General features: G+C 39.0%; 1 protein-coding gene across 1 annotated transcript; it reads right to left on the reverse strand.

Moving 5' to 3' along the window:
• Window positions 1–378: 378 nt before the first annotated feature.
• On the reverse strand, window positions 379–27,871 carry ZSWIM2 (zinc finger SWIM-type containing 2). Its single transcript, XM_075029193.1, is given in 15 exon segments — window positions 379–647; window positions 650–1,086; window positions 1,088–1,134; window positions 2,695–2,836; window positions 5,409–5,530; window positions 6,558–6,573; window positions 6,575–6,640; window positions 6,969–7,220; window positions 7,484–7,607; window positions 7,610–7,696; window positions 10,239–10,279; window positions 11,229–11,272; window positions 11,274–11,306; window positions 11,403–11,558; window positions 27,848–27,871. Coding segments are annotated over 15 exon segments (1,860 nt in total).
• Between the last annotated feature and the right edge of the window lie 83 nt (window positions 27,872–27,954).

Consider the following 27,954-nt stretch of genomic DNA (forward strand, 5'->3'; position numbering starts at 1 on the left):
AAAATGAGTCTGGCTTAATTTATTACACCTCCAAATAAGAACTGTTACCTAACTGGTCTTTCAAGAATATAAAAGCTGACTGCATTTCACATTTGAGTAATTTACTTGACTGAAGGTTAAAAACTTGCAAATAAGAAATAGTGACAATTTTACAAGTATATGGCTATTTTCTGAAATACATCTACACTAGCCAAATCAGTTCTTCTGTTTATTTGAGGAGATTTAATATAATATGAACATTTCTCACAACATTGAGAAGCATTGAGTTAATTTTTGTAGTACCTACAGTTCATGACATCTGATTATTCACTTACTAATTTGTTTCTTGGTCTCTAAGAAATCCTGTGTGTGGAGAATGAAAGTAAGAATATAGCTATGTTACCTAAAATGAGACAACCATGAGCTGGTATGCAGTGGAATTCCTTCCAATAATAAATCTATTTTTCTTGTTTTAAAGTTCAGATTATTATGTTTAGGTGGTTGTCTTGCTAGGAGTCTCTGTTGATGGCTGGTGTTTCCGACATGCTTATTGCCATTTTTTGAGGAATGGCTTGCTGCGCACAAATTGATTTCAAAGTTCAACTCCCTGGGATATCTTAGAATTGTGTAATTATTACAGCCATCTTTTTTAAAAGTAACTACTTTGTATTGCCACAGTCAAACTGATGCTGGCTTCTCAAAGTGTTATGAATGTCATCCTTTCTAATGGTACCGAGCTTCCCAGAAGATGCTGTTTCAAAAGAGCTTAGAGAGTATTCCTTACTGTGCCTGGAGAAATCACTTAGGTTTCTACTGCTGTTCTGATCAGATTCTTCTAAATGGATGTTGCTAAAAAATCTTAAATCCTTTTGGGACTTTGGCACATATTTGTTAGAAAGTTTTCTGAAGATACTTTGAGAACGTTCTGATGCATGTTCAGATGATGTTTGCTTGAGAAGTAATCCATTTCCAGATGCAAAGCAGGTGGAACCAGAAATTTGTGTAAGTTTGTCAAGATTTGCATGAGAACCTGTTGGGTAGTTTCCATGTTTGGCTGGCATATCCTTCCACGTCATTGCACTGTATACAACATGTTCATTAATAGGATGTGATTCTTTGCTGCAGTAGCCAACTGTCAATATATTTCCTATGAAACTGAAAAGGTAGGAAGGTCAGCTGTTGCGTAATATTTCTTAGCTAAATATGGACTAAGCAATTGTTCTTGCATATAATTAATTCCAAGAAGCCTTTTCTCTGGTGTTAGAAGTGCAAACCCACAGGAACTTCACTGATCGCTAGGGGGCTATGTTGGTTATGTAGAGAATGAATAGATTCTATGTTTTGGGCACTGGCAAGCTAAAGAAAGTTAGTTAAAAGTCTCCTGACTGCTGTAAACTGGATATTTAAATCCCATTTTTAAAAGTGCTGCTAATAGTAACTTACTTAACTGTAACAGATAATATAATTACACATATATTTGCTATGAGGAATCAGTGATGACTCTGCTAGCCTTCCCTTTCAGCGTAATTCCCCTTTTGATTCTGTTCCATATCAATTCTGTACTTAAAGGGCACTAACTACTGAGATCGTAACCAAGACCCTACAAGTGAGCAAGGAGTTGGAATTTATATTAACTACTGTTGTGTTGTCAGTGAAGAAATACTGCTGGTCAGGTAAGCTAGCTTGAGTTAAATCTAACAAAGGGCTCTCTTCCGTGAACTTGGTTAAGTGTGCTGGTACAAAGTAGCAAAGATGAACTTCACAAGTTGGCTGAGTAATAATGTATTTCCAAATTATGAAACTTGCTGCAGGATTGCAAAAGGCTCCCCAACTTTAAGGCAAACTCTGCTCCTTTTTGCAAGAAGTATACTGAGACAGATCAAAGCTCCACTGCTAAGTGTTTGAAATTATAAACTGCTCAGAGGATGTAAATGTACCTCTCCAAATATGGGAAGGTGCTAACTGACACTAAGAAACATGGAAAGAGTCTTGTTGTGGCTTCAGTTGATAAACCAGCAAGACTGAACAGGAAATATTTCAGCATTTCAATATCCCAGAAGGTCTAAATCTTTTCAAAATAATCTGTTTTAATTTTTTTTTAAAATTAAGTTCATTCAAGGTTGTATACTCGGAGAGATGCTACTGAGTTCTGGCAGAATGTATCAGAATTGGAAGAATATGAATAGTGAACCAGGCTCCTAAAGAAAGGTACCACTTTATTCAGAATTTGTTCTGTAGAGAAGTAAACATCAGTAACAGTAGATAATGGTGAAGAGCATTGGAATTGTCACTAATGGCCATAAAACATACATATCCCTGATGCAATTTTTGTTTCTAATGTTATTTACCTTGTCTAAGCTCCAGGAATAAGAATGCAGACATAGGAACAATCTGATTCATTACTAGCAGAGTTATGTATCAGACCATTTGATTATGCTGCTCCTTGCCATTGGTTTGTAAAAAATAATTGTAGCTGCCATTCCTAACCACTATGCTTCCTGTGCCTTAAAGCAGGTTTTAGGCTGAGCCATACAGTTAAGCAAGGATGCGAACTTTCAGACTGGTGACATGAACACTCGTATCAGTCATGCCTCAAGAGTTCCAACACACCACGTGCTGGAGGGTGTCAGCATTAGAAAGTCCAATGTGCTACAAATTAACAGGCTATGTGAAGATTTAGCTCTTTAATGTTTAGAATGCTGTTTTTTCTCTTACCTTGTGATTACATGGTAGGATTCTTACATGCTGACCGAGTTGAAAGCTCTTCAAAGTCTACACTGAATACCTGTAATTACTATGTTTACTAATTAAAACAATGCGTAAAGGTTTTACAGTGTTCTTTGGGGTACAACTAGTCCTAAAAGAAAACAAAACCCAGTAAATTTGGAGAAACAGCAACTAAAGCTGAATGCTTCAGAATGCTAAGTTGTCTTTCGACAGAAGTTTCTCTTCAGTAGTACCTTAAATTATTGGATGGGCTAACCAGTTTGTTAAACCAGAGCTGCTGTGAAAGTCATTCCAGTGATGTTGATCTTACTGTGACAGTCAGAAACAGACACACACCCCTCTCAGAAAAAGAAACTAGTATGTTCATTTAGCCTGAACAGTTGCATGATATAAGCCATTGAATTTTACACAATACTTTCTACACCAATTTCTCTGAACAAAAGCTACAAAAGTTTTCATGACCTTTTGAAACCCAAGCTCAGAATTCATAACCCAAATATTGTGATCTTTTGCAAAGCTACCTTAGGTTTGAAATTGTGGGGTGATATCTTGCTCTGTCTTGGGTTATAGACTCTGAACCTAATTCTGTAGTCTGGTTTGGGTAGTCATAGATACTCTTTCTAGAGAAGTGATTGATGTTTGAGTAATTATCTCAGTCATTCTTTTCAGCAGTGGTTTGTTTTGGGTTTTTTTGATAAAAGCATGAGGTAAGGATAAAAGCCTGATCAGCTAATAGTGGTGATATTTTTTTAGCACTCACATGGCAAGTCCAGGATAAGAAGGGGATCAGGCCCAGTCAGCATGGGTTCACGAAAGGCAGGTCCTGCTTGACCAACCTGATCTCCTTCTATGACCAGGTGACCCGCCTAGTGGATGAGGGAAAGGCTGTGGATGTTATCTACCTCGACTTCAGCAAGGCCTTTGACACTGTCTCTCACAGCATACTCCTTGAGAAACTGGTGTCTCGTGGCCTGGATAAGTGCACTCTTCACTGGGTGAAAAACTGGCTGGATGGCCGAGCCCAGAGGGTAGTGGTGAATGGGGTGAAATCCAGTTGGCGGCAGGTCACAAGTGGTGTTCCCCAGGGCTCGGTGTTGGGCCCTGTTCTTTTTAATATCTTTATCGATGATTTGGATGAGGGGATTGAGTGCACCCTCAGCAAGTTTTCAGATGACACCAAGTTGGGAGGCAGGGTCGATCTGCTTGAGGGTAGGGAGGCTCTACAGAGAGATCTGGACAGGCTGGGTCGATGGGCTGAGGCCAATTGTATAAAGTTCAATAAGGCCAAGTGCCAGGTCCTGCACTTCAGTCACAGCAACCCCATGCAGCGCTACAGGCTTGGGGAAGAGGGGCTGGAAAGCTGCCTGGCAGAGAAAGAGCTGGGGGTGCTGGTAGACAGCTGGCTGGATATGAGCCAGCAGTGTGCCCAGGTGGCCAAGAAGGCCAACGGCATCCTGGCCTGTATCAGAAGTAGCATGGCCAGCAGGAGCAGGGAGGTGGTTGTTCCCCTTTACTCGGCACTGATGAGGCCGCACCTCGAGTACTGTGTTCAGTTTTGGGCCCCTCGCTACAAGAATTTGAGTTGCTGGAGCGTGTTCAGAGGAGGGCAACCAAGTTGGTGAGGGGCCTGGAGCACAAGTCTTATGAGGAGCAGCTGAGGGAGCTGGGGCTGTTTAGTCTAGAAAAGAGGAGGCTGAGGGGAGACCTTATCACTCTCTATGACTACCTGAAGGGGGGTTGTAGTGAGGTGGGTGTTGGTCTCTTCTGTCAGGTGGCTGGAGATAGGACAAGAGGAAATGGCCTCAAGTTGAGGCAAGGGAGATTTAGGTTAGATATTAGGCAACATTTTTTTACTGAGAGGGTTGTCAAACATTGGAATGGGCTCCCCAGGGAAGTGGTTGAGTCACCATCCCTGGAGGTATTAAAAAAGTGAGTGGACAGGGTACTTCAGGACATGGTTTAGTGGGCATGGTTAATGGTTGGACTCGATGATCTTGAAGGTCTTTTCCAATCTAAATGATTCTATGATTCTATATGGTATAGAAGAATGACTACCTTATTACTTATGTTATAACCATATGTTCATGGCACATGGGTACAGAAATAGCTTCAGTCTTTGCTTTGGATAGTACCAGTTCATTTCTGAGATGATCTTGGAATGTGAACCTGTAATCCTTTCTGAATGTTTCTTAAATGTTGATCTTTTATGCATGCAGCACCTACATCAGGTAGTACTGTTTTTCTGATGAGAGTCCTTGTGCACTGATGTGGCAGATACAAAGATGAACAAAAGCTTTTGTTTCTCTCTGTATCATCTGTTTCATTTCTGTACAATAAAGCTGTCAGTTAAGTTTTGATTGTTGTATTTGTTATGCCAAATATTTGAGTGAAAAACTGCTAACATTTTTTTAAAATACTATTAACCATGTGATATTTTCACTATGAAAATTCAAAATATTGTTCTGATATTTTTACTGTGAGTTCCTAAACTACATGAAGAGAATTACTTAGTTTTCTAGATATATTTAATTTTAACCACATTAAGGTGACTTGATATTTTATTAGAAGTGTTAATTACTCTATGTTCTTATTCAAAATATTTTTATTGCCCTTTCTTCAGATACTGTTAAAGTAAAGAAACTGTTAAAAGAATATTTCATGTTTGTCATAATAGATAGTATGGAAAAAGACAAGCATCTTACTTCTCCTGAAGATACAATATCTCTTCTTCAGTATTATTTCCTGGCTTAAAGCTTTTAAATGTTCGTCCTTGGGCTGTTAATTCTGGAAGCTGTTGAAGAGCTCTCCATTTTTTATTTCTCTTCTGTAACATGCAAAAGTAATTGAGACAAAATGAACTCAAGATAGAGAGGATAAACACTCTTGTAAATGATGAAAAGCGGGGCTGAGAACAATTCAACAAATCTATTTCCTAACTATTTTTGGTGTGGCAAATACAATTAACCATCTTAAGTGAAATCTCTTACTTTTGCAAAGCCTGGAACAAAGAATATCTACTTGAAGTTTTCAGCTATGACTTGGAGACATTCTCATTGTTTGTAAGACAACTGTCTCAAACTTGAAATGCTGGTATTTCTGGATATCTAGAGAAAAAGTAGCAGCAAAATTAGCTTCTAAGACATAAGTATATCCATTTGTGGTTGTTACAGTAATCTGAATTCACTTATTATTTTTTCCCCACTGCTTTGAGTCTACACAGTGAATTAATGGTATAAAAGAATCAGCTATCTGTAGAACTGCACATACTAATTTTCACAACTTCTTAATTTTGTGGTTTCTGTGCTCTAGTTCTAGGCCTGGACTCTTAGTAAATTTCTTCTGGCACTTATTTGGAAAAAAATGTGCTGACAGAACTTCCCCCAGCCTCTAATAGTCTCAGGTACATCTCTCACAGAAGGTGATTGGTATCCTGGATAACACAATTGAGAAGTTAATAAGGTACAGTTAAATTTAATTGGGGAAGATTCTGGCACTGATGCATTATGCTATGCCCTGGGCAAGCAGAGTTCAAAGAAGGTCCAAAATCTTCTCATTTTATGTTTGGTACTATGGCCCTTTTTTTGCATCACATTGTCAACTGTAAGGGCTTATCTACATAAAGAAACAAGAAAGGTAGGTTGAGTAAGCGAGGATGTATTTGCATTTGCCATCCCTATAAGGGTGCCATGGTGCAATGTATACAGGCAAAGGATGATCAAGCTGTCTTAGTTTGTGGTGTTATTTTTGCTTATCTCAATTATCTTTAGCTTCAATGCAAGGTCTGAATGATTTGTGTAAAGGGAATTGAGATCAATTATTATTGATGTAACAAAAGAAAACCTGCTTGGTACCTGTCTAAAAATAAAAATGTGGAGAATGGCAAAAGCCAGTGAAACATTCATGACACAGGTGATACTCAACACACTCAGTACACCTAAAAGGAAAAACAAAAACACATCAACAGAATAAGGAGCTAGGTTAACAAGCAGTTAGCACTTTATCATAAAGTAGTAGCTAGATTTATTATTTGGAAAAAGATAATCCCAAATACATACTGCAGAATTGTTTGGAGATGTACTGCACTAAAAGCAAGTTAAAAACAAAAACCTTTGCTTTGTTTACCATGGGGGTATGTTTGTTTACAAAGCATATATTGTTTACTCTGTAGGTGAAATTAGTTTTCATAAAGGCAGAGAAATAAGCGACAAGCTGTAAGATATACTCAAAGACATAACACTGTCGAAATCTTAGTTTAAAAATACTTGTAGCAATTTCCTATAATTTAAAATACTCTGCAGTTATTACAAGGGATTCCAAGGTCCCTGTCCGGTCTTGTTTTCTCTGTTGCAGTCACAAGTTGTTTAGAGTTTTTAAACTCTTCTAGAATGAGCCTTAGAGGTGCAAAGTTTTCTCTGTGAAGTGGACACTTCACTACAGAGTCATTCTCCAGTTCATCTTGGTGGTCAGCCCAAATTTTTATACATTTTTTGTGAACGTTGTTACCACAGCTCTATCTACAGAAAACGAACTCCAGTTTCTGTAATCTCTTTAGAAGCATACAAGAAAAATACTAAGTAGTCTACCCTTTTCATTTCCCCCTTTCCCTCCACCCACATTTTAACTTGTAGAGTTGCTGAGTTTTCCAGATAGGAAAAGGGCTGTAACAACTGTCAGGTATTTTTCCTTGTGTATTGAAGCTAGCTGTATTAGCAGATCTTCTAACATTTATTCTATAATTAGAAATGTAGCAAGGCAAAGAACAAATTGTGTATTAAACCTGCAGTAAGTGATGGGAAGCGTTTTCTTTACTAACTCCTCCTGACAAATGGGACAAACATCCTCTTCATCAATTTCTTTCTCATCAGTGCATCTGTCATTTTTCAGATACAAAGTTTGTGAGAGGTTTCCTCTGGATTTTGTGTCCGTTCTTGATGCAATTGCTGAAGCATATCCTCAATTTCTCTTTCCAGAAGACCCAACTTAAAAGCATCTAGCAAAATTAAACACAAAAATTAAGTTTTTTGGCAGAACTCTGCACTTGCCTCACTTGTGGTAGTTCTCTGTCTATGAAATGCAGGAGGTACTCTCTCTGTCAAATAAATGCAGTACGTTTCAGCCCCCAAAAAGTTGTAATTGTTTTTATAACTTGCACAGAAACTGTTAAGAGTATTGCTTGTGCAAATCCCTATCTAAAATGGTGTCCAGGGCAAAAATGAATCAAAAATGAATCAAAAATGTTTCTAATCTGTGAAGTTTTCAATAATTTATCAGTAAGTTAAATTTGGTTCACTAAATCTACTGGTCAAAGAAGCATTTCATCCCAAAAGACCTTTATAGATAAGTTTAAGTCAGCGTAAAAAAGTTTTTGCTTCTAAGTACTGGAGGTGAAAAACTGTGGAGGATTTTCTGGGAATATTATTTCTTGGAAAAACTAACAGCATAGAGTTTTCATCTCTAGTAACCTCTGTTCCAAAAAAAAAACCAAAACCAAAAACCAACCAAAACCACCAAACCTGCCCCCCCCCCCAAACCAAACATAAAATCTAAAAATGCTTTTCAAACCCCAAAGAATTAAGCCTTGCACCATCTTTGAAACATGGAATAATAAAGACATAAACAGTATTTCCATAATATAATTCATGATGCTTGACAATGGAATGTATTTTGCTTCTCGTCCAAGATTCAAGAGGCCAATCTTATAATCAAATGCTGACATTTCAGTAAAACACTGAAGGGCCTTCCTTGAAGTTTCCTTATTTTCACAAGGAGAAAATGATGCAAGGTAGAAAATTGTGAACAGCCAGCTTTGGCAAATTAATCTGTTCTCTGAAACTCCGTCAGTGTGGGTACAGTTTTGATACCACACATCACTATATTCCATAGCCAGAAACTACAAATTCTAGTGATGAGTTAGGATGAAAACCAGTTCACTGGTTTCTACAAAAGTTATTTTGCCTGTACAAAACTTCAGAAAGTAAGACGTCCTAAAATCTAATTCAGATAGAAAAATACAAGCTAGGTTCTGACTATATACAAGATGTTTCGGTTTGTAAATATTTTTTTTAAAGTAACTTCTTCAATGGTGGCTGTTCTTTAAGGGTGGTTTGTATTTAGCTACTTTGTTACTACTTGGGAAACTATCTTCAGACTAATTATTTTGCAGGATGTTTACACTATTTCTGTTTTTTTGAGTTCCTAAGGTTCTAGGAAAGGAAATCTAACAAACCAGCTGAGAATCTGGCTTATAGTAGCCTAAAATCCTGCCTCATGTCAGAAAATTAACCTGGCTATACAGATTATACCCTCTGGATTGTAAAGGTTTGTGGGTTTGGTGACAGAAAGCCACAACTGTCAAAAATCAGTAAAGGATTTCATTTTGCACAGCTTACTTTCTTCACATACCCATAAGTTTGAAGGAGAATCTCCGTAACGCCAGCAGCATTCAGTTTACATGATATGAAAGTAAAAATATCACCCTGAGCTAGAAAAGTCATGGCAGCTATATTAGTTTATGCTGAAGGACTTGCTACACAAAAGTGATAAAAGATGAACTGTAGTTCTATAGCTAATTTCTTATTAAATGAAGCAGCAAATTTGTCAGTGTCTTCCCACTAAGAATATCTTGAGAGCGCTAGATTAACTTCAGTACAAGGTGTTTTTATAAACAAATAGCTTTTACTGTATATATTTGAAATAGTTGTTTTTTCTGCATTTTCATTTTTTTGAAACTGCAGTTGTAATCAGTGATATAACACAAAGTGTTCAGTATCGGGGAAAAAATGAAACAAATTGGAAAATGCCTGAGAGCGCTAAATTTTTTTCAAGTGGCAGAGTGTCATAGTTTAACCCCAGCTGGCAACTAAGCACCACATAGCTGCTCACTTACTCTTCCCCCTGCCCCAGGTGTGAGGGGAAGGAGAATTGGGGGGGGGGGGGGAAGTAAAATTTGTGGGTTGAGGTAAGAAGAATTTAATAATTGAAATAAAATAAATTATAATAGTAATTGTAATGAAAAGGAAGATAACAAAAACAGAGACAAAACTGAAGACAGAGAAGTGATGCACAATACAATTGCTCACCACCTGCTGCCAGATGCCCAGCCAGACCCTGAGCAGTGATCTGCCTGTCCCTGCCAACTCCCCCCAGTTTATATACTGGACATGATGTCATATGTTATGGAATATCCTTTTGCCTAGTTTGGGTCAGCTGTCCTGGCTATACTCCTTCCCAGCTTCTTGTGCACCTCCTCATTTGCAGAGCGTGGGAAAGGTAAAAATCCTTGACTTAGGATAAGCATTAAATAACAGCTACACCATCAGTGTTATTCTCATAGTAAATCCAAAATATAGCACTGTACCAGCTACTAGGAAGAAAATTATCTCTGTCCCAGCCGAAACCAGGACAAAGAGGGAGAGGAGGAACAAGATGGACATTTATAAAGAAATTTTATCAAAACTCCAGAAGACGTTGCTTCACTCATTTAAAGTTCATAAACTCTACATGCAATCCATAGAAAAGAGGCTAATATTTACATTCATGATCTCTTGGTAATGGATACTATTTCAGCAGTATCCTACAATTTATTATCAAAATATCTGATATGTAAAAATATCAATGTGAAGTTAGTTGTTAGTTTAGCTTTACAATTTGAAGGTAGCAGCCTTTTAAGAATCTTATGTAGTCTTAACAGAGGAAGTATTAATTGTGGGGTGAGGTGAGAGAAGCTGAGTAATCTCAACTGTGGTAAATTCAGCTTAATAAATTTAAATCATTTTTCAAAAATTAATTTAAATTAAGGGTGTAGTCCCACTCCTAGCTTATATTCCTGTCACTGATTTCTTAACTGACCTGGTTTCATTCTCCAGACTGCCAAAAAAACTACCCTACCCAAACCCGGTAATTTTCTGTTCATTTAGTGGGTTTTGATTCAGCCTGTCAAATCCCGAGACAAGTAATACATCCCTAACAGCGAGGAGAGAATGGGACAACTCCTGTGGCAGCAGGAAACCCTTTTGCTGATTTCTGTGTGACGCTCCAGGTTGGGGCAGTGGTTTGTGACTCCATTTGGAGTGGATCAGGGGCTTTGGTGGAAGCTGCCTGGGTTTCTCCTGAAGTCTGAAATGGATCTCGTGTGACTGTTTTTGACACCAGGTTTGTCTTTGCTCTGCCAGGAACCCCCCTGCTCTGATATATAAACCTATTTACTCACCGCTACGCCCTGCTGGTACTAAAACCAAACAGCTCCCTGTCGGTAACGCCAAAACACTATGAAGAAGATACCGGTGTAAGTATACGTTGCCCCGCTGCCAGTCTGTTTTCCTTTGCAGAAGTAACTGCTGCGCCTCACGTTGAAGCTGGACCGCGTACGCGGGCGCCGAGGTCTTCGGCCCCGGCCGCCTCCACGCCGCCCTCAAGCCGACGGGGAAACCTGGCAGACGGGCCTGCCGGCGGCGCTTCTGACGGCCGGGAGCCGGCCCCGCCGCCCGCCCCGTCCCGCCTCGCCTCGCCTCGCCTCCCCTCACCGGCAGAGGTGCCCGCGGGGGCCGCTCCCCGCCAGGGAGGCGGCCCAGATTGCACGAGTGCGGCGCTGCCAGCAGCACCTGCCGCAGACAGCGAGAAGCGCCCGCGAAAGACGAGGCGGGACGGGCAGGCTGTGGAAGCGCGGCCTGGCAGCTCCAGCTCGGCCCAGCGAGGACACGGGCCCCGCCGGGCAAGCTGCCCCGCGGCGGCGGGCCGTGCCGGCCCTCCTCCCGCAGCAGGAAGGCGGCGTGCCCCAGCTGCCGCAGGACGCGCGCGGTGCTGCTCGGCGCCCGGTCCTGCTGCCGCCTCGGGTCGGCGCTCCCGCCGCGAGGCTGCAACCGCCTCGCCGGCCGGTCCCCATGGCAACGGCACGGCCGCCGTTACCAGGGGCCCCCTCGGCGGAGGCCGCCTCGCCTCGCAGGCCGAGCTCCGCGGACTCCCGCCCGCCTCAGGGGCGCAGCCGGCGGGCCGCCGGGCACAGCCGACCGGCGGCAGCCGCGGCCGGTGCCCGCCGCTTCCTGAGGCGGCCTCTGCCGCCGTCGCTGTGCCCGTGCCCAAGCCCGGGCTCCTGCGGGCCTCGCGGTTGCTCCCGCCGGCTGCCTGCAGCGTGTCTCAGCGCTGGCCTCGTAAAGCCCTGAAGATGCCCGGTGCGCGGCTGGTATTTTTACTTCGCGTTATCGGTAGGATCTTTTCAGAAAGCGAAGGGTCGTCTCCTCACCCAGTTTTGTTCTCTTCCCTCGGCACTCCCCCGTTCTTTTTTAACGCACTTGAATTATGCGTGATTTATTACGTGCTTTCTGTAAGGCAAAGACAGTTCTGAAAACATTTACCAGAAAGGTGGGCGGGATTCTGTTTTGCGTCGTAGTCGCTAGGGGGAACTGTTGCACTCCCTGGAGACCGTAAAAAAGTGTTTATTTTCACTTTTGCTTAAATATTTGTATCAATTCTTCAAACAATTGATAGTTACCAGTCTTTTGATAATATAAAAGTTATTTGTGTAGTCTTTACCGGAATACGAACAGATATAACTTAGTAATGAGGGTCTAACTCCCGTATATGTTTTTTAAAGGCATAGGAAAGACTTTTTGTCCTGTGCTAGGCTTCTCTGAAGTGCCTTTTCATTTCAGAAGTGACTGAGCCCTGCTGGGAAGTGACAGAGATGGGGCAGAGCTCCCAGAAAGGCAGTAACAGTCAGCAGAGGGGCCCCTGGCAATGCCGGAGGAATTGAGATGAGGTTATGGGAAGGCAGCGGGAGTCTGGGACCTGGTGCTGTGCCATGTCAAAATGGATGCCCCCCCCCCATGCCAGGTGGTGGAGGAAAAGTGTTGATGAAGAAAAGCTGATCTAGCTGCAGGACCCTGATCCAGATCTGTGCAGAACTGAGAACAAGGTTAGACAGAGAGGGGGGTTTTTGAATGCTATGTTCACAAAAGAAACAGGTGGGGACCCTGGTGCCTGGGTTGGAAAGAACTGTCGAGTAGTGTGGAAGGCACTAACTACATAGGGACTTGATATAGCAACATGATACAGCAACTCAGGTGAGCTGGTCACAAGAGTGACTTGAGTCAACTCAAGTGGACAAGTCAAACTGGAAGGATTGAAGTGGCTGTTTTTAACTAAGTGATGTGTCAAATAATCCTCAGAGTTTATTCTTCCAACCAATTCATAAAGCCCCTGTCAGCAGGCCGAGGCTAAAGGGTAGGGAGCTGGAAGAGGATCAATAGACAAAGTCCCTTGGTGCAACATTCTTCAGCAAAGTCCTCAGGGTGTAATTTTTAGCTAGGTATTGCAGACCAGGTTGTTCATGTCCTTTTCCTTGTTTTCGCCACTGTGTCATCTCTTCTGAATGATGTTTTAGGAAATAAAAAATTGTATTTCACTTTTTTTTTCTTTCCCACTAGACATAGATGCCATAGTGTTAACAGCCATACAGAAATGTATAGTATCTGCTCTGAGGGAAGAGGAATTTTAATAATAGCTAAGACCAGCCCATGGTCTTGTGATTTATACAATTCTCGATGCTAGGTTTGAGAAAGGTACCTAGCAATGCACATACCTTGCTAAACTTTTGAAGGGTAGGATTGCAAACATATATAAAGGACAAAGTTTCAGATTTTGTTGAACTTTTCAGAGAAAGAGCTTCAGAAAAGAAAATGTTGCAGTAAGTGTTACACATTAACAGCTACATTGTGCATATTTCGGACCCACAGTTTATACGGACTCCTTCTAGTGAGCAAATGGGGAATATTGTTATATTTGGTTATTATATATAACACATGACAGACCATTCCCATTTGCAGTTACAAACTGTTCCATGATGTGATGCAAGATGTGTCATTTTGCTCTTACAAACTGATTGTCTTTTGAACCCTTCCTGTTCTAGAACTGGTCTGGCAGTTACTCAGCTTCTGTTCTGTCCAGCTTACTAGCCTCAGAGTACAAGTGTTCTCAATCCTCATCCTCTTGAAATGTTACAGAATGCAAAATGGCACTGTTTTCTTCACCCTCAAAGCAGATCAGCCAGTATAGATCTTTGTCAACATGCCTAGCAGCTTGAATAACGTATTCCTAGTATGAGAAGCCTCATGCTGTGTGGCAGGATCTAGCTGTATTAATGGTCTTTAGAAATAACTGTTGTGTAATAGTACCTTTTTTCCAATGTTCTTTGAGATGGCATGTGCCTCTTGATTTGTTTTATTCTATTTTAAGGCAATGGGAGCTTTGTCTTTAATGTCAGTGCATAAAAGCTTCTTGAACTCCTAAGTTTTGTTGGCTTTGTAAGAGGTACAGATATGTGGTATCATCCATCTGTCTTCATCTCTCTAAACTGTTACCGTGAAGTGTCCAGACAACGGTGGATTATTTCACCCTTATGGGATGCAATTTTGAATACTGCTGGATCCCAGTTCTGAATTTAAATATGAAGTGGAATATTGAAGAAAATTTCAGTTCCCATCTCTGTGGAAGGATAAATCTCCATTTTCTGTCTATTTGGGAAGTCTCTGATTTGCAGAGTTTAAGCTATGTGAAATCATACAGGAAAGGGAACTCTGCCTCTCTCTTGTTGAAACTGTGCTTTTGTAAGTCAAGGTTTTTTGGGCCAGAGAGCAGAAAAGTGACTTTTTATCTTGCTAGTTTATATACTAGTCTGTGCACATGTTTTTTTTTGGTAATGCCTCTGTATTAAACATCATTGAACAAAATATGAGCAAGTAGAAGACAGATATGTAATCTTAAATATTTCCTCCTCCAGGTAAGTATCCTCATTACAAATTTTATGCTTTATTCATTATGTTCTCCAAGCAAATTTTGTCATCTTTTCCATGTGCTGGCAGCTGTTGGATACAGAGGGTGGGGGATGCCTCTACCACTGCTCCCTTTCCCCCTTCATCCCCTTGAAACTCATTGTGAAGTACTGAACTTCCCATTTCTGCGGATAAGAGGGTTTCTGTACCCTCTTCGGGGTTAGGTATTCTCTTTTATATACCTTGTTCCTGTTCTATACATGTATACCTATGTTGTGCTTAAGCCCACAGGATTTGCAGGATACATACTTCTTTTCCTGTGGACTTAAGTCTGACAGGTGCTCCCTGCCTTGGTTGAGAATTAATTGTATCTATTTCCAAAGAGTGTTTTGCAACTGCTTTATCCCAGGAACCTCTAAATACTGGGGAGCAGGACAGTAAGAAATTTTATTCCAAAGAAGCTCTTAAAAAAAAACAAACAAAACAAAACAAAAAAAAACCCCACTGAAATATAGGATCAAAGATTTGGGGGATCAAAAAGAATTATTAGATTTCTGAAATCTCCTGCAAGTCATGAAAATAGGGAGTACCTCCTATCAGAGGTACTGACTTAGTGGTAGAAAAACTATGTATTGTAAGACTTAAAAAGTAGGATGACCTTGTGGCTTAATGGTAGACCAGGACTAAGGACAATCTAATCATCCTGGTTCTTTTATAGACTTCCTGAGTTACCTTGAGCAAATTGCTCAAATGCCTCAGTTTTCTATCAGGAATGTTTCCTTCCTCCTCTTCCCTGCCTTGTCTGTTTAGACTGATGCCCCCTCTTAAGGAGAGAGAGTTCAGGGCTCTCAGTATATATTCAATGAGTTTAGTCAGTATATATTGACAGTGACACAGTGGAGTCCTGATCAGCTACTTTCTGCTTTACCTAATTATCATTAAGCAATGATCATAAGTTTGGGATTTGAATTTGTTCAATAGAACACTGACTTCTGTGAGCTCCCAGAACAGAACAATAGTTTCTGAGTAAAACCACACAGGTACTGATCTCTGGCAGACATCAGCTAACTGCATTCATTCATTCTGCATCATTTCAGAAGCTATGCATATAAGAAAAAACAACAAAGACCCCAAATCAGAAAAACCTAATTCCTCTCTTCCTCTCTACCAGAAGTATGAAGCTTGGATTCTGACAGATATCTGGAATGGAGCACAGCATTGATAAATTGGGGCAGATCTGCAGTGAAACATTGTGTGTTCAGTCTTGCCAATAATCTTGCCTGGATGTTATTTTAAAATATATTTTAAATAATATGGGAATAATGTTTACTCTTGCTTACATTATTACATTGACACCACCAGCATGATCTCCAGTGTGATTTCCTGACTCCTAAATGATTTAACCATTGTTAATATACCATTGTTTAAGAGGACTAGGGTTCTGAGCGTGAAACACAAAACTTTACTACTGCCTATTGATGCTGGTATAGGGGCAACAAAAAAACCCAACAAATTAAAGTCTTTTCCATGAAAAGATTTTGAAGTACTACAGTTGCTGATGCCTCACCTGACAACTGCAGATTTGGGTTTTTTCTTTCAGTTGCCTAATGTGAGGATGATAGATTAGACTCCCCCCCCACCCTTGCATCCATCTCCAGTTGAAAAAACTATAAATGTTCCCTGTTATGTCAGTGGAGATGCTGAAAAATTACTTTTTAACTGGTGGTATCATATCCACAAAGTGAGCACATCAAAAGGAAGAATTTGGTTTCCTGAATCTCTGCTCATAATTTTTTCAACCTTGTGTTTGTTGTTACTGTTTTGTTTGATTGGGGTTTTTTTTCCAACAATCATATAACAAAGTCCGAGTGATTTTTAAATTATTTTTTTTTTCTTTTTAACTTTTGTGTTGGTGCTGTTTAACTGGTTTTGTAACTATATAGTGCAAGGTAAATCAGATTGCTATTTTACCAATTTAAAACAATGTAATTCTTGTTAAAAGCTTAATATACTTATGCTGCACACAATATCTGGCAGGGCAGTAAGTACCTTACCGTAACACTAACCCGCAAATATATTTTTCATTATATATGGGGTTTTTGTGGGGGTCAGTCCATGATCTTACTTTACCATAGTTTGTCTAGAAGGCCTTGCAGATAACACCCCCAAATTAACTGTTTAGTGGGAAAAGTTGTGTATAATGTTTTATACAATATGTGACCTTTAAAGGTCTACTTCAGAAGTGGAGCAGAGAAATAATCGCTAAGAAAAATTTATTTTGGCACCATAAAGTACAGCAGTCTTGATACTACTGATTACTGAGTCATTTCAAGTGATGTGAACCTAAGTTTAATGTGTGGTATATAATTCTTCCTCTCCACTTTTACTTCAGTTCAGTTTGTACAAATGATATTGTCCAGTTGGGACTCAGATTTGCAAGTGTGTTTTTAATGGCATTACAAAAAGATTAGTACTGACAGTTTTTTTATATATATTTCCTATGTGGGGCCAACTCTTCCAGCCCATTTCCTTCAGTGATATCTGGAAAGGATCTGATAAGCTTTATACTCCTTTTCACAGGTCAAAGGGCATTGTCTTCCCCTTCACTCCAGCTGCCAACAACAAAGTCAGACATATGTTATCACCATCACACAGGAAGCTGTGAGCCTGCTTGTGTTCAACAAAGTACAAATACAGGAAGAGCGTCAGGTTAGCTAAAAGCTGATGGAGCTCTGCTAAGGTAGTATATAGCTAATAATACTCTAACCCAATAATACTATTCTATATGCTGTGTATGTTTTAGTATCAGGGAAGAGTGGTTACCTATTGTTGATTGGTTTAATATTACTATAGCCTAAGTAAAGATATCAATTTAAAACCTTTTACAGGTGGTATCATCTCCTGAGGTGGGGCTGCATGATGGTGAAAAAATAATTACTTATTTGGTAAAGAGCAAAGCTGCAGTGGGAATAAGTGATAATTAATTGAACATGAAGTTCATCTGAACAGATACATTTTCATACTGCCAATTAACAAACAGGATGCGAGTTGCATTAAATTTGTTCTCAATTCCCTCATTTTAACATACAGTATGTTGTATGTCAAGATTAAAATGATGTACAACATATTAGCAAGCTCATACAATGAAATGCTGGGGGTCATGACATCTTAGTGTTGGTAAAAGTGGGGTTTCCACTTCTCTAATTTTGGAATGTGAAATTGGCTTAATAGGACCTCTATGCTTTTAGCACTGATAGCCAGTATTTTGGAACCACGTTCATTAGTGCTAAATTTGGATCTATTTGCAGCTTGTCTTCTGCTTCCGGTACATTGTTTACTGCTTCAGGAAAGTCTTCCCAATACATTATACTAGTTCCTATCCTCTGGCTTTTGCTCAGCACAGAACAAATCAGGTCAGGCACACTGAGTTCTAACTCTTGTCTCTAAGGACTAGCTGAAGCTCTACTATGATGTACTGCTACTGCCTGGAAGTTCCAGGCCACACCATAAATAACAAATAAAGGTATCTGTGAGAATAGAGGACAACAGAAGTAGACTTAAGCCTACTACTTGCCCATGCCTTCAGGGAAGTGAGGAATGGGGTCTTTGTTATACTGCCAGTGCCAGTGAGTGCAGCACTGCATCAGTGAACTTTCTTGCTGCAATTTGTCCCATCTCTCTACTTGTTACATCTTTGTTTTCACACCTTCAGTGGCTATGTCAAAAGCTTAATGTGCTTTCAGAAGGGCCTTAAAATGGTTTGCTTCCTCTGTTGAGATCACTAGGTTACTTTAAATGTGAAGCCAGCACGTTAGCTTTAGCCATCCAGAAGTATAGATCCAGAATCCAGTACCAGTATCCTGCCCCTTTGGAGTGCTGTGTGGATGGAAACAGTAAGCAGATATGAAAGTCTTGTGAAGACGTGTGATACATGAGTAAATAGGACCATGTCACGACTCAAACTCAAACTTCTGAGTTCCTAGTCTGCCTGTATGTCTAGCAGAGGACACCAAGAGCAAGAAATGGTGCGTTCACGGCAACTGAAGCTCAGAGACAATGGTAAAGCTTTTCATCTAAGCCAAGGGGTGGCACCAGCTGGGGTCAGAGGTTATCCCCAAAGACTCCTGGCATTAAGCACTACTTTAGGTCACTGCCCTGAGGTGGAGAATAAGGTTGCAATAATACTTAACTGACATTTCAATCATGACCTAAGAGAAGTAGGCCATCATGGCAAGTAACTGTAGGTGTTCCACGATAGAGTTGCTGCTGTAAATATAAACAGCTGCCTTCTACTCACGATCCTGCTATGATCTGGCCAATCTCTTCTGTTTTACTCATGAGTGAAGGTGCTTGAACAATTTCATAATTTTATATTATGATCTGTATCATTACTGCAGACTTCATTTGGGCATGTGTAAATGTCTGTTTTTACAATACATCAGAAAAGTTTGTCAGTGTTTTGCTGGAGGGGGATAGAAAAGGGAGAAGAAGTATATTGTTAACAGTAAAATATTATCTACCAGCTGGAAAAGACGTGTGACCACATGACATAGCAGAGCTCATGCCTGTGTAGACAGAATGGGTGGATATGTACCTGTCATAGTGACAAGCATGGCTAAAGGTGAGAAAAAGGGCAGGCAACAGAATGGAAGATAGGATATTGAATGAAAAATTAAATGAGACTTATGGTTTTAGCCAAGAGTATGGCTGTGTCATTATACCTGTGCTTTAAGCTTGGCTAAAACCAATATACCTTTCCATGATTTCAAACTGAGATGTTCATCACTACAGCAATCCATAAGTCATACTTGGCATCCCTTCTTGTTAGCTAAAATCCAAATGCCGAAAAACCTATGCTCACTGATAGATTAAAAGATGAAAGGTGACAGTGAAGAAATGCCCAGAATTAGACATATGGTGAAGCTAGAGAAAGAAGAGATGAGGCTGAAGGACACGTTTTATTCGGCTGGCATTTAAACTGCTCATTCAGAGCAGATGGCCCACTCAAAGAAGAGATACTTGGAGGAGTATGCTTGTGGTTCTACATGAAATACGACTGGTATTATTTTTCTTCTGCAATCTTTGAATTTTTTTGAGTGCTCAGTCCTTTGAGCAAAGACAGTCAGTGGACTCATTTGAGTTGAACTGCTGAGATTCAGTAGTTTGGTTTAGATAAGGCCTGAGTAGGTGAGCTGTTTGAATGTACAATTGATCATCTTAAGTATTCTGAACCTTTTGATCTTTGTCTATCTGCAGGTCATAGAAATGGCTTTAAACACTTCTAATTCTGATATTCTAGAAGACTGATTCTTAACAATCCTATTCACGGCTTTGTATTGCTTAATACAGATGTCTATACCCTCCAGTGGAACTCTGAACTGCATATACATGCAAACTGGAGGTATTGGAGATGCTCTGAAGAAAACAAGGTTTTCAAACACATTTGATGACTCTGCACTTTCCTAACTATCCATTTTGGGAAAGAGCTGACAGGTAAACACTTCTTGTTCTTATCTTGTGCAATTTTGTCTGATGGCTACCTTTCTATCTAAGTTAAGACAGAGACAATCATGACTGAAGGAAGCCAAGTAACTATTACCCAGAGAGCAAGCAGGAACAGAATACTGTCACTGTGCTGTGATGCTTTTCTTCATGTGACATCTGTTCTGATGTTGGGAATAAATCAGCAAAAAGTAATGCAACCTAAGTTATTTCATTCAAGTCTCACGATCTTTCTAAAGTGATTTTATGTGGATGGAAGTCTTTCAAACTGTGCAGTATCACATTGTGAAACTGTGCTTGTTTTCTGATCGTTTGTCACAAGAGGGCGTTGGAGTTCTTTGCAATTTATAAAAGCTGATGTTCCGCTTTACATAGGAGAGGGTGTTTAGGTTGTGGGTTTGTTTTTTGGTTATTTTGTGAGGATAAAAGAAGTCTTCCTCTTTATGGTCTTATTGTTGGATTGTACTGTTTTTAAATAATAGACTATAAAATTGTTGAAAAGCTTAGGTCAAAACAATGGGCAGTTAGTAAGAAAACAATTGTTCCATGCTGGTTTTTATTCTGTACTTTGAAGGCAAATATATAATTGTAAAAATTACAATGTAAAAGCATTCTTGGGCATGGTCATACTGTTAAGCAGTGAAATTCATAGAATAGGAGTTGGGAGGAAATCTCTGTGAGAAACTTCATTTCTTTACGGAACCACCTCAAGGTGAATCCAAGTCATCAGCAACCAGGCTAAAGTAAATGAAATAATGATGCTTTGTCCACCTGAGACACTATCCCTGTTTATGATGGTATTTGTAGGATGCCAGCATCCTGTATAAAGGCTCTCTTCTTCTTTTGTGGTAAAGTGACAAATTTCATTGCCCTATTTCAGAATCCTCACTGTGAACAGGTTTTGGAAAAAGTAATAATAGAACTCTAAGGTTTTTTTTGGTTTTTTTTCTGGATAATGTCTAAAGAATCTGACAGGTTAGGGGATTCTATACATCCTTGACTCATTCATTCACTTCTAAGCATGCAGATCCAGGAGGAGGAGTACATTCTTGGAAATGCTTGGGAAAAAGTATAGTCAGTATTATGAAAATGGCTAAGCCTCCACTTTCCACAATGGAATATAGGATGATGTGACTGGGAAGATGGTGTCTTTAATGTTTGGTGAAGAAAAGGTTTGGAAAGATTTATTCTCCAGGTTTAAAGAAGACAAGAGCTGTCTCAAATGGTAAATGATTGCAAAGACTTTGTTTCAATTGGTAGTGAATTATTATGATGCAAGAAAGATAATGCAGAAATCCTGTTTCTGTATGTGGGGAAATCTAAACCTCCTTGTTCTTTCTAATTCTGGGAAGAACTTAGTCATTTCTCTTTGAAGTATTTGTTTATATGCCTGTAATTCTTAGAAAAACTTTTTCACTCATATCTACATTAGCCATGTTCTGTATTTTTATTGTGTTGTATAGTCTATATTAACTGCCAGTAAGCATGATGAGGATTGGACCTTTCTCTAGAAAATCTCACCATGCAGCAATAAACTGATTTCATATCTTGCATGTCTGGCAGCAATTCAAGATTTTTAAAACATCAGCAATGCTCTGGGAAGATCTCAGTGCGTAGCTGAGTGGCTTTGCAGGGCTGTGGCAGTGGCTTTTTTATTTTATGCCTTTATGTTTCCAGTGTCTGAGAATATATATTACATGAGTATTCTTACAATTAAAGTAATAGAATACAAAAAAATGCAGTATTTTTAGGAAAGAAATGGGTTTCAAGGTAATGGCACATATACTTTGAGAAATACTACTTTAACAAATGCAAAGTCAGGAAGAGTAACTTTTAAACATTGTTCACACATGTAAAAGCATATAGTCAGAAGACTATATGCATCCATTGTGAGGAACAGCATTATGGAGGCCCATTTTTTGTTTCTGAAATGGAACACAGCTTTTTCCTTTCAGCTTTGTTTAGTTTACTTCAACATTCTATTGAAAATCCCAATCAAAAAAGGAATAAAGAGGAAAAAAAAAAGAATAAAAGAAAAAATATCTTGGGCATTACACTGGTGAAAAAAATATCTTACACTTAAGTGGGTTTTTTCTTAGAATTACTGAAGAATTACAGTGGGGTTATTTCCTCACTCTTTTCTACTGTTGTTATTGAGTACAGCTGAGCTCAGAAATCAAGTGTAGGGCATCATAAAAACTTGCCACAATGTGAACTACGATTTGCTTTGTATTTACTCTTGGGAACTTTGAATGAAGGTCAGCATAAGTTTCATTACCCCTCCCATTTGCATTTTCCCACACTTTTTCCCACACTTGAATGAATCTACATAGTGCTTGCTTATGACCATCACGGTGTTTTATATTTAAAATGTGACACATGGTTTTGAACACAAATATGATGCAAATTCATAACTGGAGTTCTAAGAGATACGGTCATTAATTCTGTCCTGTTTCTGTCTGTAAAATGAAGGCTCTTTCTCTCTTTCCTCCTCTTGCTTTCAGGTCAGAAATGCTTTTCCTTACATTTGCAATTGATTCTCCACTGAAGAATTTTTCAAATTCTTTTTTTTCTTTCTTTTCCCAATGATATTTTTTCTTTAGAACACAGCCTGAACACACACATTTTCTTCAGCTCTACTTTCTTGTGACCAAGAATTCAAAATGCGAGGGTAGGCACTGCCTGTCGACCATGAATTGTAGACTGCACCCCATTTACTTCTTCCTAGCCAATTATTTGTTCTGATGTTGGTCCCCACCAAAAAGATGTTAAGAAAACTAACAAAACCTTATTATTTTGGCAGGGATTACTATCTATAAGAACAAGACACATACAGACAAAAGAAAAATAATGTATTTTTAAAGTTTTTTAATTTCTGTTTGAAACATTGAGTAGAGACTTTGGATCTTTTGCTTTACTAAGTAAGAAATTCCTAGTTCTTTGTTATATGTAATAGAGTTTCAAATTTATACAGGTTTTAAAAACAGCTGGTAATAGAGAAGATTCTTCTAGGTCACAGTCTTCCCATCATAAACTCTTTGCACTGTTCTTCAGCTGTTCAAATAAACATACCTCTGCTTCTTGTCTTCCTGCTGAGAAATTAGTACATAAGCCCAAAGAAACAGGTGTCATACTACACTACCAAACAGAATAGCATTTTTTTGGAAGACTTTTCCACTGATGCTGTTAGTTTTTCTTATTGTGTTTAATATTAAAAATATCAAGTTTTAAAGAACTTCCAAGGGAGAAAGTTAATAGGGAAACTTACTATTTTTGTGTATCTTTTAAACAAACGTATATTTGACTGACATAGTTATTTCTTTGTTGATCCTGCTTTGAGCAGGATGTTGGCCTACACAACAACTGTAAGTTCTTTGCAGCCTGAATGACTTTATTATTCTTTGTTAGTGACTGTTACTCTATGATAACAGTAATCCATTTATCCTAGACAGGTAAGCCTGGTAAAAGACCAGATGGGCCCATCAGCTGTTGCTCCTATTATGTAGTTACTGGTTTTGTGTTGCATTTTGGTGGTCTGCAGACAGGCAGAGCTCTTGCATCATGGAATCCTTTTAATCTCAGCTGAAATTTGTGTGCAGTCTGAGAAATGAACCAAATGGAGTGACAGTGGCATAATGAAGTGTTCAGCTCTGGAATACCAAAATCCAGTGAATTTGCATTGACACCAAAACAATGTTATCCTGTGATCTTGAATATCCTGTGGTAAGAACAATCTAAACTCTTTTGGAATATAATATGAATAAAACATACAGTATGAATCGCACAGACTATACTGTGTATTTGAGAAAGCCCATTTAAAGACTGCACAGAGAAAGGCTTAGTTTTCTAAGATGTGCAGAGCTAGCAGCTAACTCAATTTATAGCTGAACTCATTGTTGACCCATTGCCAATAATGGGTATTTTCTCATACACAAGACATCAGACAAAACAAAGCAAGTTTTATTGTATCTTGTTCTGTTAAATAAACTTCTTTCCTCATTTTCAGCACAGCTGAGATGCCATTATAGCTGTAATACTTTTCCTAAGTAAAAATACATTCAGAAGGAAGGGTGAAAATAATCTCCATAATATATTTTAGTTCTAAAATGAATAAAGAAAAATCAGCAAGCAAAACTCACTATTGTTAGCCTAAAGCTTTTAAGATTACTATTCTTCTGACATCAAAAAGTAATGAAAGCCTTCTCTGCCAAACATTTGGCATTAATGGTAGTAAAAATTAATATTTTCTGAAGAAAAGCACTTGATAAGAATTTCTTGACCAGCTTTAGTTCCAATTATTTTATTTGATAATACCTGCATTACTGCAAAATGATTATCTAGGTAAAGAATAGGACACTTGAGCAGTTTGTGTGCTGGCACTTATCAGTGGTGGGAAAGTCACCTTTTCGCAATTATATTTTGCAAATGTAATTCCAGTTGCATAAAGGTTGTAAGTACTGTGGTTTCTATAATTAAGTGTACCTTCAGTTGCTCTTTTTTGGATTAGTTATATTTTTCTATTATAAGGGTATTATTTCCAGTATTCTGTTCCCATGGGAAGTTTTATTTATCAGCCTCATCAGATGCCTTGTTATGAAAATGTATACCCAACTCTTTGCTAACTTAGCTGATTACTTTGTATCAAATATCACCATCTGTTCTTATTATCTGACAAAAATACAGATGATCAGGCTAGAGGTGCCTTAACGTCGGTGTGAGTTTAAAGTTCAGATGTTAGATACACTGGCATAAGCCATATCTTCCTTCCTACCATAGAATTTGAGTGAGAAAAGGATTAGAGTTGCTGCTTCTGTAGTTTGTTCCTGTTTCATTGCGAAGGCACACCCTCAGAATGTGGGAAGCGAATGTCTTTCTCCTGAATGCAGACTTGAGTACTGTGATTATCTCTATTTAATCTATAGACCAGTTTGCTTTCTGCAAACATTTGCTATATGGATGCTGTGGGACATAGTGAGAATGCAGTCAAAATCTGGGAGACGAGCCTCTGGTGCTGGCAAGATTCACTTTTAGTTAGCAGCTGAGCTCTGTATGGTGCCATAAATCAGGTAGCCATAAAAAGAAAAATTGTTACACAATTCAGAAGGAAATGGAATATGATAAACTCCTGTTTACAGCATGAGTGACTTCCTTTCAAGCCCTCCTCCTTCTTTAGGAAACAGAAAAATCACCCTGAGCTATTTGACAAATTAATGTCTATTGAATATATTCAATACAGATTCATTCCTGTTGTGATGCAGCATAGACACTTTAATTGGGGACTCTGGAGCTCATTGTGCTGGGCACTGTCCAAAAGCTTATTGAAAAGGCTGAGCTAGCTCTAAAGGCTTTACATTTTAATTACCAGACAGAGAAAGGAAAGGGCTTCCTCCTTCCTGCCTACTCCTCCAACTGTAGGATATTTGATGCTAGTCTGTAATTCTGGCTAAGGAAGCTTCTGAATGATGTTTTTCTTGATGGGGAACCACACAATTAAAACATGGTTACTTGGTCTGTAAATGGATTTTTGGTAACAGCAAAGCTGCTAAAACCTGTATATAGTTGCTCTGCTTCATTAAAATGTAACTCAACACAACTTTTAAATCAAGGCCCAAAGCACTACACTGAATGTAGATTCTAATCTTATCTTCATTTTGACTGTGTTCTGTCATTCTTTATAAGCTAAATTGGTATAGTGTGTTCATCAATGAGACACAGCTTAACTGTTGACTTTCAATGGTATTTCATGGCATTATTGTAGTGTTTAGGAACTCAGTTCTTGGGTCCTGCATCCATTGTGCCACACAGGGGAGCATACACTACAAGTGATTGGCCCTGCCTGCATTAGAAAGTTTGTAATCTACATGTAAGAGAAGAGATAACAGACAGATAGGGACAGATGAGGAATTAATTAAACGGTCAAGATGACAGATGAAAAAATCCTGTAGAAGTACATATAAAGAAACTTGCTTTTGAACCCTAGAGTGCCTTTTATCCCAATTTCCCAGGAACAGAAAACAGAAAACTGTTAAGGTTCAGCATTTTGGTGAAACAAATAATATATTTTAAACTCCAATCACTTAAACAGTTTCTCATGGCTAATAAGCTAGATACTAGTTTAGTGTTCTCTCTTTAACTACAGCATGAGGGAATATGAAGGAATGAGTGGAGCCTTTATTGAGTTTGCTGCTTAGTCTTCAAATAATGAAGTCAGACCTCTGCCTAATACTATGAAAGGATGTCAGAAGTGTTCAGTGTTTTAATCTATGTACTGTCTACAGAGAATATAGTTTTTCAGTCCACTCGAACTGCCATGCCTGCCTCTGTAAATTATGTGATTCTGACTAATACAAGCACATCAAGTTTTCCTTTATTAACAGTGTCCAGTGTTAGATGTGATCATAAAATACACATCTTCATTTGTAGTTTGGATTTTAGAAATCCCCATAGACCGATTGAGGAAGTGTAAAGAGACCAACCCGAAATGTCCTGGGAGAATTTCCAAAAAAAGCAAAGCAGCAAGAAAGAGAAATCAAAATAATGTCTTTCATTTTCTCTGCCCTAAATTCTTAGAACACAACTACTGTTTCAACCTTCTTGCAAAATCACACTGTTACGTTTTGATATTTTGCAGCTACTGTAGACTGAGGAATATTTAAGGCTGTAGTTAGTAACTCTCTCTGTTCATGCCTCTTCAGCCCCTGTCCCCCAACTCTTTTTAATATTGAGTGCCTATGTCGAGCTTACCTAGAGAACAGGCCTTACAACTGAGAAAGGAAATACGTGCAGCCAGCTGTAGTCTGCACTCTCCATAACTTCCTTCCCAATTCTGAAGAGGACTGTGACCTGTGCAGACTGGATTGGATAGAGCTTGGTGGTTTTGTCTCTGTTGCTACCATAACTTTTGCTCTTGCCTGTTCATGGCCCACTTTGTCTTCAAATCAGTTCATGATGCTGGCCCTGCTTAGAACAAGACATTGTTCCAAAAATTAAGTTGCAAGAGATAATCTAAGATGAAAAAGTATTCTCATGGGATTGGGTTGGAAAGCTTGCTTATAAATTTTGGGAATTGGTTCCTTAATTCTTATCTTGGTATTTTGAATAAATCTTCTACAGTTATGAGACTTCTGAGACATCAAAGTATACCATCACAGATTATGGTAGCATGAGATATCCAGGATAACAAATTAATAGATCCTATAGCTGCTTTTTCTACTGAGTAGAGTTAATTCATTTTTTACTGATGGAAAGGTGGGTCTGTGGTGGAATTTTGCTGTTACTGTTACAATTTTGTGGTCCTAGTGAATTTTTTTCTGATTATTCAAAACATTAGAAGATTAGAATTTCAGATCTGACATCAAAACTTCCCACGATAAGCAAAACTTCCTAATGCTGCTTCCTAATGTTAAAATAAGTCATTCTATTGCATTTACTGGGACTAGTCATGTTATTTACAGTCTGATGTGCACTTAAGTGATTTACCAAAGACTAGCCAATGTATTCTATAATCTCACCTAATACATCTGTTGCAGGTGGATATATGTGGACAGAGAATAGAGAATTACAGATTGCTGTAATGAGTGTTTAGAAGATTAACCTCACTAAAACAATTCATCAACAACACACTTCTTGATAATGATTAATTCTTACACTTTATTAATCATACAAAATTGTTGGTAACACTTATATTAGCACTGAGCATACAAGACTACAGAACTGATGCTATGTAGTTAGGACTGATGATGAAATTCTTGGTGGTTCTTAGTCTCTGAGATCAAGGTGATCTCTTCTTTGTTCTCTGATTTTCCTTGACTGCGTGTGATGTTCTTATGCTATTGCCCACTCCCTCCCAAAAGGGGTGTCACAGTGCTGCTTACCTTGGTGTTGGCTTTGCTGGTCATCCTTCTTGTGTAGTAAGGTTGTTCTGGTTATCTTGCCTGACAACTCTGGTTACTTGAATGCCTGCTACATGTACTCACTCACC

Source organism: Buteo buteo, chromosome 5, assembly GCF_964188355.1.
Source record: "Buteo buteo chromosome 5, bButBut1.hap1.1, whole genome shotgun sequence".
NCBI lineage: Eukaryota > Metazoa > Chordata > Aves > Accipitriformes > Accipitridae > Buteo > Buteo buteo.